This window comes from Balearica regulorum, chromosome 2 (assembly GCF_011004875.1).
Source record: "Balearica regulorum gibbericeps isolate bBalReg1 chromosome 2, bBalReg1.pri, whole genome shotgun sequence".
Lineage (NCBI taxonomy): Eukaryota > Metazoa > Chordata > Aves > Gruiformes > Gruidae > Balearica > Balearica regulorum.
The window spans coordinates 84,841,271-84,857,385 of record NC_046185.1 but is presented as its reverse complement, the minus strand read 5'-3'; the positions used below and the strand labels follow the sequence as shown (position 1 = coordinate 84,857,385).

Below are 16,115 nucleotides of genomic sequence, written 5' to 3'. Positions count from 1 at the left end.
AGCCCATCTAGATATACCACATGACTAACCTGCTTTAACCTAGGTGTTATCTAGTTCTGCCCAGGGCTGCTTGCACTAGTTCAGCATTTCTGTTCTCTTTTAATTGCAGGTGCTGCTAGGCTTTCCTTCCAACGTTCTTCATAAAAAAATATGAATTCAGGTTCACATGCCTCCTTCTGTAAGGAGTGTGGGGCCTCTTCTATAAATAGTCTCAAAAGCTTTTATTCATACCGTGTCTATTCTGTTTTATGACCTAGCTAGTTTAAATGATGCAACCTATTCTAACCAGCAAGGTACCTTTTTAAGGCCTGTTAAGCTAGCAGGGAGTCTGAATTTTGAATTGCTTTAATACTGGAGGTAAAAGTCAAGGAAAAATGGAGATTAACTTTTATCTAGAACTTGAATCGAACTAATGCTGGCTAATTGTTAGGGCTGCAGACAGAATTTTAAAGGAAAGTTTTGAATTTTTTTTATTCCATCTTGACAAAATAATCAGAACTAAAAAAGAAAACTAGAAATGTCAGCGTGTTAATATTGGATGAAAAATCATTTCTGGCCTTCTTCCTTTTTCAGTCTCAAGATATTATCGGCATAATATGTTTACAAAGGAAAAGATCAGACTAATCTGTTGTGCTAAAAATAAAGAAGAGTCCATACTTGTGCTGTGTTGAAGATTTAGGTAAAAACTGTCTAAAATCAAACCTATAATGCAAATAAGAACAAAACCACAAACTGTTTCAGATAAGTCTTTGAAATCCAAATTAGTTTAAAACTAAGAACATATTCGGCAGTTGTTAACCCAAAGGGGTGGCTAAACTGTATTTTTTTGTGATCTTCCCACAACAATAACAGTATATTGGTTTCTATGACTTTGAAGCTACTGAAATTTTTCAGAGTTGAGTCAATAAAACAAGAAATGCTAATTAATAAAAATCTAGCAATAAACCTCATGAAGTATGTCACTGAGGGTAAAAGGAATATGTGGAGCTCCGAGCTAGTAGGAGGTATGGAGCCTCATAAGTAGGGATTGTTTGACGTATGTCTGTCAGTCAGTATACTATTGAAAAATTCATCACACATTACTATCTGAAATAATTTTATGATTTAAAATTATTTAATGCTAACTCTGTAGTTAAACACTACTGTTACCTTTAAAAAAATCAAGTGGGGAGACTAATTTATTAGTTCTTGGACAATGACTAATTTTGGATATCTAATTACAACATTAGGACATGTAAAACCCGTATCTGTGCTGTCAAATTGCCTTTCTGCAATGTAGTATAATAAGTTACTTTCCAGAGGGCCAGCTAGCTTGCTTTCCCAAGTGAAAGATTTGTGTCTGGAGTTTTGTTTTCACTGTTTTAGAATGCCCAAAAATGTGTGATTTTCCTTTCCTTAATAATATCCCAGGATACTGCTGCTGTTTTTTGTTTCTTCCTGGGGTTTTGGTATGACTGTCCCCTTCTTTGAGGGGTAGGAGGTAAAGGGGGAGAAGAAGCAAAAAAGGAGGGCATTTCTTTTCCTTGTTTTGATTTTTATTTGGGCAGTGTAAGCAAGAGTGGTGTATTCATCTAAGTAATTGATTTTACGTAATGTGTTTCTCTGATTGTAAATTGAACCTAAGAATATCACAGCTTTTCACACATATTGCATAACAACCTGTCATCATTAAGCCTATGTAGTTGTCCTTATACTGTTATATTACTTTATATTGTATATATATTTTCTTTTCTGAATCAAATGTGTCATCAGTTGACTTGATCTGTGAGTTGTATGTGGAAGTTAGAAGAAGAGATTTTGGGGCATGGAAGTAAAAAAGCATAAGGAAATAAATACTGTGGTTGCACTTCCCTTGGCAATTTGAGCATACCAATTCATAGATACATATACTTTTTGTGGAATTTTGTTTTATGATTTTTGTTCTCAATTAATGTTTTCTTTATGTCAACTGTTTTTCTCTTGAGCTATCTTAACTGGATTTCTTACATTTCACAGAAGTTGTACTGCTGGGTTTTTTTACGCAGGTCTGAGAGAAAAATCGTCTCTGATAGCTTCACATATTAGCTTTCACAGCTTCAGCTGTTTCCACTTGGACTTTCCAATTTGCTTCTCTATCTTGATATTTTTTCAGTGTCTTTCTTATATCTTATTCTAAATTTTCTTCTGTTACTTATATTTTTATAATGTGTGATTTCTTGTCAGTTTTGGATCCCTTTTTATTTTCTCACTTCCCCTTCCCCCCACCCTCCACACACCCCTTTCTCCCCACAACAGAGTTTCTGTTGCCTTATATGAAAAACAATACTTATTTTCATGGAGGCTTTCTTTTGTGGTTATTTATATTAATTTTGTAAAAGGGAGTTTATGTAAAATAATTTACTAGGTGAAATAACAGTGAGTTCTAGATTAGCATAGACACTTTTTGGGTTTTGGTGATTAGAAGAGGTCTGTGTAAGTGTGTAACTGTGGGTAAGTGTGAACGAGAGGTACAAGAAATAACACCCCTTGACACTGTACAGCCATCAGCTGGGTTTCTTGGCTTAAAGAGGTGAGGAGGGAGATATCCAATGCTCTTTTCTTGCTGTTTCTTTAGGACACTGATTGAGTTCCAGGATGATAAAGATTAGCTTTCAGAATAGCTTACCAATTTAGCAATAATTTGGGAATTCAGTATCTCATGCAGTTATCTTACAAATTAAAGAACATTTCCTTATGCTATTGAAGTAAAAAAAGTAGTCCAGTTTCCCATATCTGGAAGATCTGTCAATGTAGAAATATAGTGTCAAAACATTTGTAGTTATTGAAGTTACTATTAAACTGTTTTAAGAAGATTTTATTTAATCACTTTTTTCCTAGTTTTTAGTCTCATACACATAGCTACAACAAAGGGGCAAGACAATATGTAATACAGTTTTTAAATGCTTTCCAAAACAGTTTTGACACTAATTCTGTCAGATTGTCTAGCATGTGCAGAAGGCACTGTTTGTTCGAAAGCACTGATGATTATATATTGTGTCTGTATCACATAGGCTGAGAAAAACTTGGTGCCTTATTTTTTCCTGTAAAGTCCCATAGCTCAGTTCTACCAGCCTTGGGAAAAGAGAATAGAGATCAACTATAGATGAACCATTTCCTTTCATCTACCTAGAAATTTCACTTTTTTCTACCAATTGTCAGAGGTCCACAGAAGTACTGTATATTCTCTTAGCAATCTATAGAACTCTTCTTAGAAGGATAAAACAAAAAAAACCAGCCAATTTTTCTTTCTGGTACTAGCCCATTATTCTGTCTTTAGTCTCCCAGTCAATACACCATTATTTCTGCAGTGCTGAAGGATATGACATTGGCAATAGACTGAGCACAGGCAACGCAGGAAGAAGGAAATATTTTCCTGCCTGGTTATTTATATCTAAATAATGATGTTGATTTGAAGCTAGTCAGATTTTGATAACGGAAGAATTTGTTCTGAAAGGAAGGAAGCCTAGAGGGCAGAGTGCAGAGGGAGAAGTCTGAAAGTATATGAGAAATGCAATTTATTACAAGTTCCATAACTAATTGTCACTCCATCACCGTGGGACTGAAAAGGGTCCCTATGGGATGTGGCAAAACGTGTGTAGAGCTGTGCTGAATGTGCATCTGCAAAACTGAATCATTCAGCTGAATTCAAATCTGTGGTCAATTTGATTATGGGACACAGGGGACACTGAGATTCAGGACAAGTCTCTACTGCTAAGGATGCATCTGTTCATGATGGTGAAGCATACACATTTTGCATCACTGTGCTTGTACTGGTTTCCTGGGAATTCATTATAGTGACTTGCTGCCACACTAAGCAGTAACTACTCTGCTGTAATGATTTCCGGCAATGCTGGTGGAACTTTCCCACCTCATCTTATTTAATTATTTATTTTAATTTTAACTCACTCTGACAATCTCTTGAGATACACAACTCATTTTCATGAGGGCTCCCAGGAGACCGCAATAGCACAAGCCTACTCTGCAGTTGCGTACATCATTATAACAAAAACCATAAAGCAGGACACTTAATCTGAAGCTGCAGACAAGAGCACTGAGCAGTCAGCATCTCCATATGTCAGCTTAAGGCAACAGTTTAAGGGATTTCAGAAAGTTCAGTCCTTTTATTTTAGGCACTCACAGTTCAAGTTTATCTACTCTGCTTTAGTGTCTCTTCTGTGTTAAACATTCAAGGTCTTTCCATCTGTACTTCCCCCTGCAGGCAAACTTTGCTGTCTTTATGGCAGAGTTGAGGTTTCTTTTGGGGGGTGAGGCAGGTTTTTAATAAATGTTTATGCTAGACCTTTAATAGAAGGGTGCTGAGTAAGGAAGAATGAGAATCTTTGTGCTGAGCAGTAATTAGACTTTGGTTTTAAAAGATGTTTACCAGAGCAAAAACACTTCAAAGAATCCGTCTTCTTTTAATTGTTGAATTTGTCATAGTGGAAATGGTTCTCCAGACTTCACACACTATTCAGGAACAGTTGAGGCCTGAACTTCTAAGCATGATTATAACAGGGAGTAGATGCTGTTGCAATATTATTATTATTATTTTATAAAATATTTCTTCAGAATAAAGAATTTTAAAACTTTAATTTTGGGGGCAGATGTTTAACAGTTAGTCTCTGAATTCAGTTAAATAACACAATGGTTTTGGCAAAATGTAAATGTAATGCTTCCTAGTTAATGTTAAGAAGAACAGATATTTTTGAGATGAAGCAGCCCTTCGTAGTTTGCCACTTTTTTCTCTTATTTGTTATAATAACACAGTTTACAGGCTCCATCTTGGGTTTGGTTTGGTTTTTCCTGTGGATGACTTCTGAGAGGGGCGAGAAACAAAGATCTGTATAGTAAATCTTGATTTGTTGATTTCTTCTGCACTCATTTATATTTAGTCTTTTATAAGGCAAGGATTTTCACCACCACCATCTCCAGTTTTATAAAGGAAAGTTCAGTAGTAATGATTTCAAATACATTTTAAATGTGCCATTCTGAGAAATCTCAATGCACTTTATATACCATTTTTAACTTATTATGCGCTGCTTATAGTCTTATGAACTGCTCCCAGGCATTTCCCAAGATGGAAACAAAGGGAAGAAAAATAATACTTGAATGGATAAAACTGCAGCCTTATCATTTTGTGAGGTACTGCTTAATTTTAATGTGCATCTGAAGTATAACAATGACTAATCCATTTAAATAGCTCATCTGTAAATATAGAAATCTTTAGAAGGAAATTGCATGCCTCAAGGTAAAAACTGATTTCTAGCAAGAATCAGAGGAAGATACAGAAAGGCAAGGAAACCAAGGAAGAAGAGTATATAGTTAGAAACAAATGTGAGACTCAGAATATCTGTATTCTGTCCCTGGTATAACTTCAACATCATACAACATGTAGCTCTGAAAAATTCCTATTAAATCACGTTTGTACTTAAAGAAAGTAACAATACATCATGTTGTATGAATCAGTTCTGAGATGGGATGTGAGGCTTTTAAAAGACCAGTGGCTTGGTCTTTGTAGGGGTTGAGGGGAGTTTACATTGATATGGAAATAAGAAGCAAGGTAATACTAAATGTCTAAAAGTTTCTTTCCTCGGTGGAAAATACCATAGAGAGTTTCTTTTTGAACTCCTGCCCAGCCACAAGAGGCTGGAGTTCTTCCTTTACTTCAGCATAACCCACTATCCTGAACTGAGGAATAGGAATGGAAAATATGTCCTTGCTGGATATTTGTAGTGTACAGCAGTCTTGAAGTATTATTCCATTATTCTGATGAGAAACTGTACTTAGATGAATACAGAAGAAAGTAAGGTTGGGCTTTTGGTATTATGGATTTGAAAGAAGCATAAGGGAAAAAATCTGCAGCCAGAAGACAGTTGATGAACTTCCTTCCACTGAACTATTTTTCCATCTGATTTCTAATTTCTTCTTTGGTTCTTTAGAGATTTAGAATTTGTTCTGTTAAGTTCCCATGAAACTTAGAAACAAAATTAGTTTCATTGTGTTTCTGTTTATATAACTTGTAATGGCTGTATGATATTCAAACAAAGCCAATATTGGAAGACAGTTCTCATTTTTGTAGTTTTGGTTGCATGCTTTGAGACTCCTGATTGACTGATCTTTGATATCTTCAGATAACTGAACAAACAGTTACCTTAGGGTAACTATTTCTCTGAGGTTGAAGAGTTATTTTATTTCTTTCAAGGTACTTTGCTTTAAGAGCTATTATCAACTTCCATGCACATTTTCACATTTTACTATTGTAGTATAAAAAGTTACATTTTCCTTTTTGGAGTTGAGAAAATATTGTCACTGCGAACTTAGATGCTTTTATAAAAATAATACTGATCATCTGAACAACAGTTCCTGAACTTTCTGTCAATATGGAATAATTTTGTGAAGTTCCAGTATGATATTGGTTGGAATTTATGTAAAGCACAGGGTGTAAAAGTGCACATTTTGACTGAAAGTTCATGTCAATATGCTCTAATATTGACTTAGAATCCTCAAAGCCCATTTTGGAGGCTCTCTTTCAAAACCCATCATATTTTTCACCATGCTGGATCTCTGTGTGGTGTACAGAAGATCAAGAACTCATGTGAAATAAATTACCAATCACTATCTATCTAATGACAGTATAGCAGTGATATTATTTTACTGCCAGATCAGATCAGTGATTTGCAGGTAAAGGCCAAAGGAACTGTCCCGAATCATCCAGTTTTTAACAATGTGAATATTTTCATAGCTTGAAAGAGCCATGCTAATTCTTAAGGTATTTTAATAAAAACAATCTGAAAATGTTTTTATAGAAAGCATTAAAAAGAAATTTTAGTTACAATGAGAATCTTTGAGAGACCAGTTAGTACAGCTGTGAGTGTAATCTAAGGTCAGAAACCTGAAAATTGCTTGTTTTAGTGATAAGTAAGTGGCTTTCTTTTCTTTCCCTATTAGATAGAAAATGGTCGGCTGTGGAACTCTATTGTGAAGACCTCAGAAGAAATATCAATTTTTCCAGTCAGCTTTTCATAATGTAAATATAATTTGAGCTTTCCCAAATGGGCAGCTAAACCATGAACAAGCAGAAAAACTCATGTTGGACTGTATTTCTGAACCAGGCTTCACCTTCTGTCTCGGGAACTTATTAAAGGATTACAGCTGAAAAAGACAAGAGAAAGAAAACCTTGAACAGGAAGCTTATCCTACAATGAGAATTACAAGTACATCTTGTATCTGCCCAGTCCTAGTTTGTCTCTGTTTTGTGCAGAGGTGTTACGGAGCTGCTCACCATGGCTCCATCAAGGTGACTAGAAATCAAACCAAACACGTAGAAGGCGAAACAGAAGTGCATCATCGTCCCAAGCGTGGATGGGTGTGGAATCAGTTCTTTGTTTTAGAAGAACACATGGGACCAGATCCTCAGTATGTAGGAAAGGTAAGGTGGTTGTCTTTTTGGGTTTGGGTTTTTTGTTGTTTTGGTTTTGGTTTTTTTTTTCCCTCCCCAGAGATGGGGCATCGATAGAGGAAAACCAGGTATCTCGTTAGATAGCACCTCCTTTTTTAAAGGAGGACGCCTCTTGGAATGCTACATACATATACGGTGAACTTGTCAGTTGTCTATGTATACTATCTATGTTTATTATAAAGAAAAAATATAAATAAAAGTAAATAGGATGAAGATATTAAAATACGATAAAATAGCATTTCTTCTGAGCACAGCTAACACAGAATGAGTGTAGCTGATCCTCTTACATCAGATTCTAGAACCCCAAATGCATGGGGCTTAAATATGTCACTGCTAAAGACTTTTCCAGACTATTTTAGAATACAATTCAGTTCTGCTTCAGGGAATATTATAAATACAGTCTAGGCTCCATAGGGTATTCATTCCACTCTGAGGGTAGGGTAGAAAAGGACTCCTCCAAGGGGAAATCCTCTGTAACTTTCTTCATAAAAAGAGGCAGGAGGTGTATTACTTGTTGTTCTCACAGGCTTCTGAGGAACTGTAACAAGCCCTGCATTTATGTTCTGACATATATAGTAAGCTTGGGCATAAAGTTCATGCTGATGCAGTTGTAGGCTGGCCAACTGAAGTCTGGTTTATCATGTGTAACGTTGTCTGTATATCTTGGGTTTTAAATTTGCATTAAAATAACACAAAACTGTATATATAACTTTATTGGAAGACATATGACAGATGGAGCTTTTCTCCCCCTGAATACTGTCTTTCAGTATTATGATAGAATTCTTTATTATGTAATCTAGATGAATCTTAATTTCCTTAATGAAAATGGAGAAAGATTTTGAATATAACAAGTGAAGAAAGATGGTTAATAGAGATGAGGACATGGAAAAGGAAGTATTTTATTTTAGTTTGCCTTCAAGTTGAGAATCCTGAAAATTATATCTTAAAGTATGAAAAATACCCAAGGAAACCAGTAGCTTCTGAAATCACAGATGTCTGGAAGCTAGGGCTTTCAAATTTGAACAGCATCATCTGAAATAAAAATAGCAAGTGGAGCATCTGTATTTAAGATACTGTTAACAGAAAGACAAAAAAAAAATAATATATATATATTTAGTTATGCCAACCTTAGTAAAATACCAAGTATTTCAGCATACTGAAAAATGTTGAGATTTGTGCAGAAAATGCAAACTGGGGAAGGACCTTTCTAAACAGAAATTGTGGGGTGCATTGAAAAAGAAGCTTTTAAAACAGGTAAGGGGATGAGGAGATATGCTTCCAGACCCAGCTTAGACTGATTAACATTTTCATGAATGATTTTGGAATAGAAGAAGCATTTTACAAACACGTTGCTAATGCAAAGCTATGCAGGAGAATCAAAACATTGTCTGGAAAGAGCTAGATAGGATGAGTAAGATTTGGATATGGAGATACAGAGTAAATCTCAGGACCACAATGTGATAAAGCTCTTACAGAACAATATAATGAATTTCTGTTATACACTCCTGGTTGATCAGGTGTAAGTGACAAAGGAAGAGGAAGATCTGGTCATCAGATCAATTATTGACTCTACTGTCATACCTTAAAGAAGGTAAATATGATACTAAGCTGCAAAAGCTGAGATAATCAAAACAGAGATGAAGTGGAATTGAAAACATTGTGAAAAATAATGTTAATCTGTTTACTGCTCTGATTACTTTTGGGCAAGAAAAATTAATTTACATATGAAGCTATACAGAGAAAATCAAATACTATGGTTGGAGTGATGGTGGAGAATAAAATATGTTTGTTTAATTACTCCCACAAATAATAGTATGTCCTGTTTCTTGGCTGGCATAGCTAATTTTCACAAGAAGCTGAGAGGAGACACAGCCAGGATAGCTGACACAAACTGGCCAAAGGGATATTCCATACCAAATGATGTCATGCTTGGTACATAAGGGGTGGAGCTGTCTGGGGAGGAGGGATCGCAACTTGGGGATGTGCTGGGCATCGAGTTTGGGGCAGGGAGCAAATTGCATTGTGTATCACGTGCTTTGTATATTCTTTTATTAGTATTGATGTTATTTTCCTCTCCCTTTGCTGTCCTATTAAACTGTCATTATCCCAACCCATGAGTTTTACCTTTTCTTCTGATTCTCCTCCCCATCCCACTGAAGGGGAGGGAGGGGAGAGCGAGCGACTGTGTGGTGCTGAGCTGCCAGCTAGTGCTAAACCACAACAGTCCTTTTTGGCATCCAACGTGGGGCTCAAAGGTTTGAGATAATGACAGATCTGACCAGAGTGTGTTAAACCGAATTTGTTATATGCGTGTATTGTATTAGTTAAATAGTCATTGATCACAATGGTGTTTTGTTTGTTCACATACCTGTGGTATGTAAACCTTTACTCGTTGTATATATTCCCTGCAGCGCTGTTTGTCACCTCTGGGAGAGGGATCAGGATTCTCAGTTTGCTGTACTGTGTAATATTAACTTATGGTAACATCACTGGTCATGAGGTTAAGATGGTATTTGTATGTGGCATTGCTGTCATGCCTGTACCTCGGACAACATCTCTCAGAAATTATCAGTAAACATGCCCAATCTATGGGGAATACAGAGGGGGATACTTTCTCCCACTCTTTCACCTCCTGCTGTTCCTTCAGGCTGCTTACAACAGCTTTTGAGAATTTTGAATATCCTTGGGATGTTCAAGCCAGCACGTTCCTATTACTATGTCTCCTGAATGCGTTTTAAGTCCTGTTTAGGGTTACAAAAAATTGTAAGAATACCACCCAGAGATCTTCCTCGAGGCTGAATGGTCAGGGCTGGCATGGCATGTGAGAGAATATGGGCAGGTATCCAGAGACCTTTTCACCCCCAATGGTTTGGAACTTCACTCCCGAACAACTACAGGACCCTGATGAAGTGATAGAATATTTGAAAGGAAGATGCTGTGGCTATTCCAAAGAGGCACAACTTACCCCACTGTGCTGGGCCCTGGCCAGTATCTACCAAACACTGCTTGATAGTAGGCAGCACCATCAGGGGGAACAGAGAGGCACTGCAGCTACCCCAACCCCAGTAACTGGCACTGTGGCTGCTCAACTCCAAGTGACAGGTAGCGCAGCTGAACCAAAAAAACAACCCATGACGGTATCAGTTGCCCCTGTACAGAAGAAATACACAAAAAAAAATCAGTTTGCTTAGTAAGGGATGGCGATGAACCTAGACCATCATGGTCTAGTGGAGGGTGTCCCTGCCCATGGCAGGGGGGTTGGAACTAGATGATCTTTGAGGTCCGTTCCAACCCAAACAATTCTATGATACACACCACACACCTGTGTGCACCCTGTGGTTTTACCGGCATAATCACGGAGAAGACATGAAGAAGTGGGATGGAAAACTTACCTTGACCCTACAGGCATGAGTACTTGAGTTCCAAAGGAAAAAAAAATCATAAATGGGGATTCTTGTAGGAAAAATGCTGCTCCAGTTTCCAGCAGGCAGCCCCCAGACCAAGTGGAAGGCCTGATCATAGTTATGATCCTCTTGAAGGGACTTCTAAGTCATTTTTGCAGGAAGTGAGTAGGGAATATGATGAGCAGGATTAGAGGGGCCCTGCCTCCAGCCACGTGGAGGAAAAGGACAACCAGGTTTATTGGACTGTGTGGATCCGATGGCCTGGCACATCAGATCCACAAGAGTATAAGGCTCTAGTGAACACTGGTGCGCAGAGTACCCTAATGCCATCATGCTATAAAGGGGCTATAAAGGGGTATTTCCAGTGTGACAGGCATTGATTACAGCAATGAAAGCAACTGGCAGCGCAGAGGCAAACCCATCTGGGCTGCCCCATTGTGGCAAGATATTGCTGCCTGGCGAGAGAAGCTGGTTGTAAAAGTACATCGTGTAAAAGTACATCGCCCACATACCTAAGAATCGGGCCACCGAGGAACACCAAAACAATCAGCAGGTGGATCAGGCTGTTCAGATTGAAGTGGCTCAGCTGGATTTGGACTGGTAACGTAAAGGTGCATTATTTACAGCTTGATAGGCCCATGACACCTCAGGCCATCAAGGAAGAGATGCGACGTATAGACGTGCTCGTGATCAAGGGGTGGATTTGAGCATGGACGCCATCTCACAGGTCATCCATCAATGTGAAACATGCACTGCAATCAAGCAAGACAAGTGGTTAAAGCCTCTCTGGAAGGGAGGACAATGGCTGAAATATCAATATGGGGAGGCCTGGCAGATTGATTACATCACACTCCCACAAACATGCCAAGGCAAGCGCTATGTACCTATAATGATGAAAGTGACCACCGGATGACTGAAAACATCCTGTGCCCCATACCACCACCCGGAACACTATCCTGGGCCTTGAAAAGCAGGTTTTGTGGTGACGTGGCGTCCCAGAAAGAATTGTCACACAACATGACTCATTTCTGGAACAACCTCATAGACACCTGGGCCAAAGAGCATGGCATTGAGTAGGTGTATCACATCCCCTGTCATGCACCAGCCTCCAGGAAAATTGAACAATACAATGGACTGTTGAAGACTACACTCAGACCAATGGGTGGTGGGACCTTCAAACATTGGGATACACATTTAGCAAAAGCCACCTGGTTAGTTAACACTAGCGGATCTGCTAATTGAGCTGGCCCTGCCCAATCAAAACTTCCATGTACTGCAAGGACCTGCGTGCACTTGGTGGGCGATGCAGAAGGAAGAGGCAGTCGTATGTGTACCTCAAGGGGATCTGATTTGGGGTGAGAATAGCCAATAAATTAAATTGTATGATGTTAAATGCTAAATAACTCTGCCAGCGTATGTCATCACTACTACAATTGCTATATGCCATATCAATAGTATTACAGTAAGAATCACTCAAATTAATGGACAAAATTTGATGAAACTGTCAAAGTGCAGCAATGATGGAACCAACTTCAGCAACTTCCTTGAAATCAACATCTTCAACCCTCAGACTGTGAGCATGGACCACACCAGATACACCAGCTGTGAGCTCTGGATACAGCGTGCAACAATCCAGCAGCACACAGCATTGCTCCTGCCCTGAAAGACTGTTACGAGAGATGGAGCCCAAAGCCATGGACTAAATGAACTCAATGGACTTTTTAGAGGGATGGCCTGTAGACTAAGGGAATGATATCTTTGTGTGTATATATCTCTCAAAGACAGGGAAAGTAGTGGTGATTAATTGGGAAGTGTAGGATCTGGGCATGATGCAGATAGTATAAAATAAGGAGTGAGTAATGTCCTGTTTTTTGGCTGAAACACAGTTAATTTTCAGCAGAAGCTGAGAGGGGACACAGCCAGGATAGCTGACCCAAAGTAGCCAAAGGGCTACTTCATACCATATGACGTCATACTTAGTATATAAGGGAGGAGCTGGCCAGGGACAAGGGATCGCTACTTGGGGATGGACTGGACATCAGCTTTGAGGCAGTAAGCAAATTGCATTGTGTATCACCTGGTTTTTATGTTCTTTATAAGTATTGTTGTTATTTTCGTGTTCTTTTGCTGTCCTATTAAACTTTCCTTATCCCAACCCATGAGTTTTACCTTTTTCTTCTGATTCTCCTCCACATCCCACTGGGGTGGAAAGAGTGAGCGAGCGGCTGTGTGGTGCTCAGGTGCCGGCTGGGGCTAAACTGTGATATACATAGTGGAAAGCATGTGTTATTCTATAAATACACTTCAGAAGAAACCACAAGGGAAAGAGAAGAGCTATTTAAGTTGATTCAACTTTTACTTGAAAAAAAAAAGATGTTTTGCTGGCCCTGAGTTAATCTAGAATGGAAATAAGAAAATAATTGAAATTCTGAAAGAGTCCACTAACAAGAAAAGTGGAAATAAGAATCTGAAGGGGTTTCAAAGTAAAGTGAGCTTGTCTGTATGAAAGCGTTTATAGACGTGATTGCATGCAAGAACAGAGGTGCCTGGATTCAGTGAGCTAAAGGATGGTCCCTTTCATTTTTATGTTCCTACAATAGTATTATATATTTTCTTTTATCTTCTGAGCACTCTATTAATGCTACATTTATGGAGGTCAATGAATAGGATTTGTTTTAATCCTTCGTGGTCAGAATGTGACTACGTGCCTTGTCTGAGGACATTTCTTCCTCTGTACTTACCAATTTTTCTCCCCTTTTCCTCAAAGAATTCCCTGTGTTGTTCATCATTTGCTACTCTGAGTACTTCACAATATTAGTAAGCTTATGTATGCAGAAGCTTTGTGGGACTTAGAAGCATCTGTACTCTATTTTCCATTTGTTGTGATGGTTCTGATGACCTGATTTACTGCAAAGATCTATCATATTAGCTCAGGCATATATTATTAATTCAGAAAAAAAAAAATCCTGGCTGAGATTGACAAAATATTAGTAATTAACAAAATTTCAGTAGTGGTCATTGTGCATGAGTTCCTTTTCATTTTGAAAAATAGATGTTTTACTGATGTTGCATTTAATTTTACATACCTCATCAACGTCTCATTCTATGTGCCTTTAATTTGACAAGAGGTTTTCATGCAAAGCCCCTCAGTTTATGAGGGAAGGCTATGTGAACAGTGCCCTTTAATTCCAGGCTTCTGTTCCGTGGCAGCACGCTATCAGTTCTGTCAATTGTTAATTCTGTAGGCTACTCTGCTTCACTGGTGAGAGTTTTGCCATTTGAGATCTGTCCTTTCACATTTTTCACACCCAATTTGGGAGTAACATCACAGAAAGCAGAGTCATTATGTACAATGCTGTTACAATGATTACAGTTATTGTCATGGAAATGCACACTGAGGACAAGAATAGGGTACGCCCGCAATGAAAATGGTAAGGTTTCTCATTCTTATTGTGAAATGACTGTCAAGAGGATGGATTAATTTACTGCCATCATCTGTTATACAGCAAGTGTTAGGACAACAAGTCATCATTATATTTTAATATCAAGCATATCGCCATTCCTCAGACATTATTTCTTTTCTCTAAAAAAATGTCATTTGGAGACTGGAAATCTGTATAAAATTAATCCATATTAGCCATACTCAGAAGGTTTTTATAGGAACATGGGAAAACACAGGTCCCAGAAAAATGAGATTGTGGTAGGAATGAAAAGTGTTTTCTGTGGTTCTGGGATTATTGAACTGGTTCCCTGCTGTTGCACTTGGGGTAAGTAAGTCTTCAATGTTTACCTGAACAAACAACTCCCAAAATAGTTTTGTATTTAAAAAAGTATCTGTAAAGAATTTAAACCCACAGTGACTTCTTTTTCTAAAATTATTTGGGGAAGGTTTCTTGAAAACTTCCCAATGATCAATAGTATCTAACAGTGTTAGTTCTGAGAGACTGCTCATCTGTGGGTGCAAGTGTGTGTGTGTGTGCGCGCGCGCGTGTGTGCAATGGAGAAACTGGAAATTTTATTAAGCAGGAACAAATATCCTTGTCTCAAATAAGCAGCTTGAATCCACAGAACTGAGCTTTCAGCTACATGGGACTTCTTGTCTTTTCCATTTCTCTGATGAACACTATTCTAATGAAAACATTGCTGTGAGCAATGAAAGGGGCAGGGCTCGTGAATGCACCATGCCCTGGTGAGGAGTCGGGTACCGACTGCACCAGCTCAGAGGAGTGAAGATTCTCGTGAGGAAATCTAGAAAAACTTGTGTGTAGGGCTGTAAGCTTTAACATTTCTCAGTTGTCATAGCTGATATAGTTTACATTTCTCTTGCGTTTTCTACATGCTTCCAGGTCAGGTAATTCATGTGTCGGGGTATGGAAAATAAAGAATTTTAGGAAAGAAAAGAAACAGGGTACATGTTTCAGTCTGTAACATTATTACTTTTGAACCTTCACACCTCACTGTCTTCAGAAGGTCTGCTCCTTCTGATATTTTTTAAAAAAGTGAGTTGCATTAGAAACAGGTCATAGCTACACATTCATTGTCCTTTTTACTTTGGAGAGGGAAGTAAATGTGCAGTAGTAAAGGGGAGATCAGTGTTGGTTTGAGGCTGAGTCGTACTGTTAGAGGGACTAGCAGAGGAATATAATGAACAAGACTGACACTTGATTTCTCTGTGGACCATTTGGATCTCTGAAATACTGAACCTCTTAATCCACTTTGGATGTCCTCTGAAGGGTAAATAGGAATGGCTTTTCAAGTATTCAGCTCTGTGTGGTTTTTCAATTGCATTTTTCTTCCAAAACTTGGGGGGCAAGGGGAGTGACACTTTACTTTTAGTTCTTAGAATTTTACCTGTAATTCAAAACCACTTTCAGATTTGTGTTGATGGGGGAAATAAGGAAGTATGGAACAGCTGGAAATGAGTGTGAATACAAGAAAGGGAATAGGAAAGGAAAAAATGTCCTGAAATTATTGTACTGTAAGTTAGATATTAGGAAAGAAATCCCAGGTGTTATATTGGATTCTCAAGGTAGGAACTCTAATAATTCATTATTTTACTCTTGAAAACAGAAATGCAGGGTAACAGGCTTGTCATTCAAAATTATTTTTTCAAAGTAATACATGTTATTGCAATAAATTAGTTCTAATACAGGAGAGTGAATCTAAACTTCCCAGAGCATATCAAGAAATTTTTATATCTCAGATTTAATGACAGTAAGGGGGAAAATATGTAT

At 38.1% G+C, this 16,115-nt stretch overlaps 1 protein-coding gene across 3 annotated transcripts in view; it reads left to right on the top strand.

Moving 5' to 3' along the window:
* CDH18 (cadherin 18) overlaps positions 1-16,115 on the top strand; it is a 281,427-nt gene that overhangs the window by 84,328 nt on the left and 180,984 nt on the right. For all 3 annotated transcript variants that reach the window (XM_075744847.1, XM_075744848.1, XM_075744846.1), the window contains exon 3: positions 6,967-7,447. In XM_075744847.1, the coding sequence (XP_075600962.1) occupies positions 7,220-7,447 (228 nt within the window). In that variant the 5' untranslated portion in view covers positions 6,967-7,219. The remainder of the gene's footprint in view (positions 1-6,966; positions 7,448-16,115) is intronic.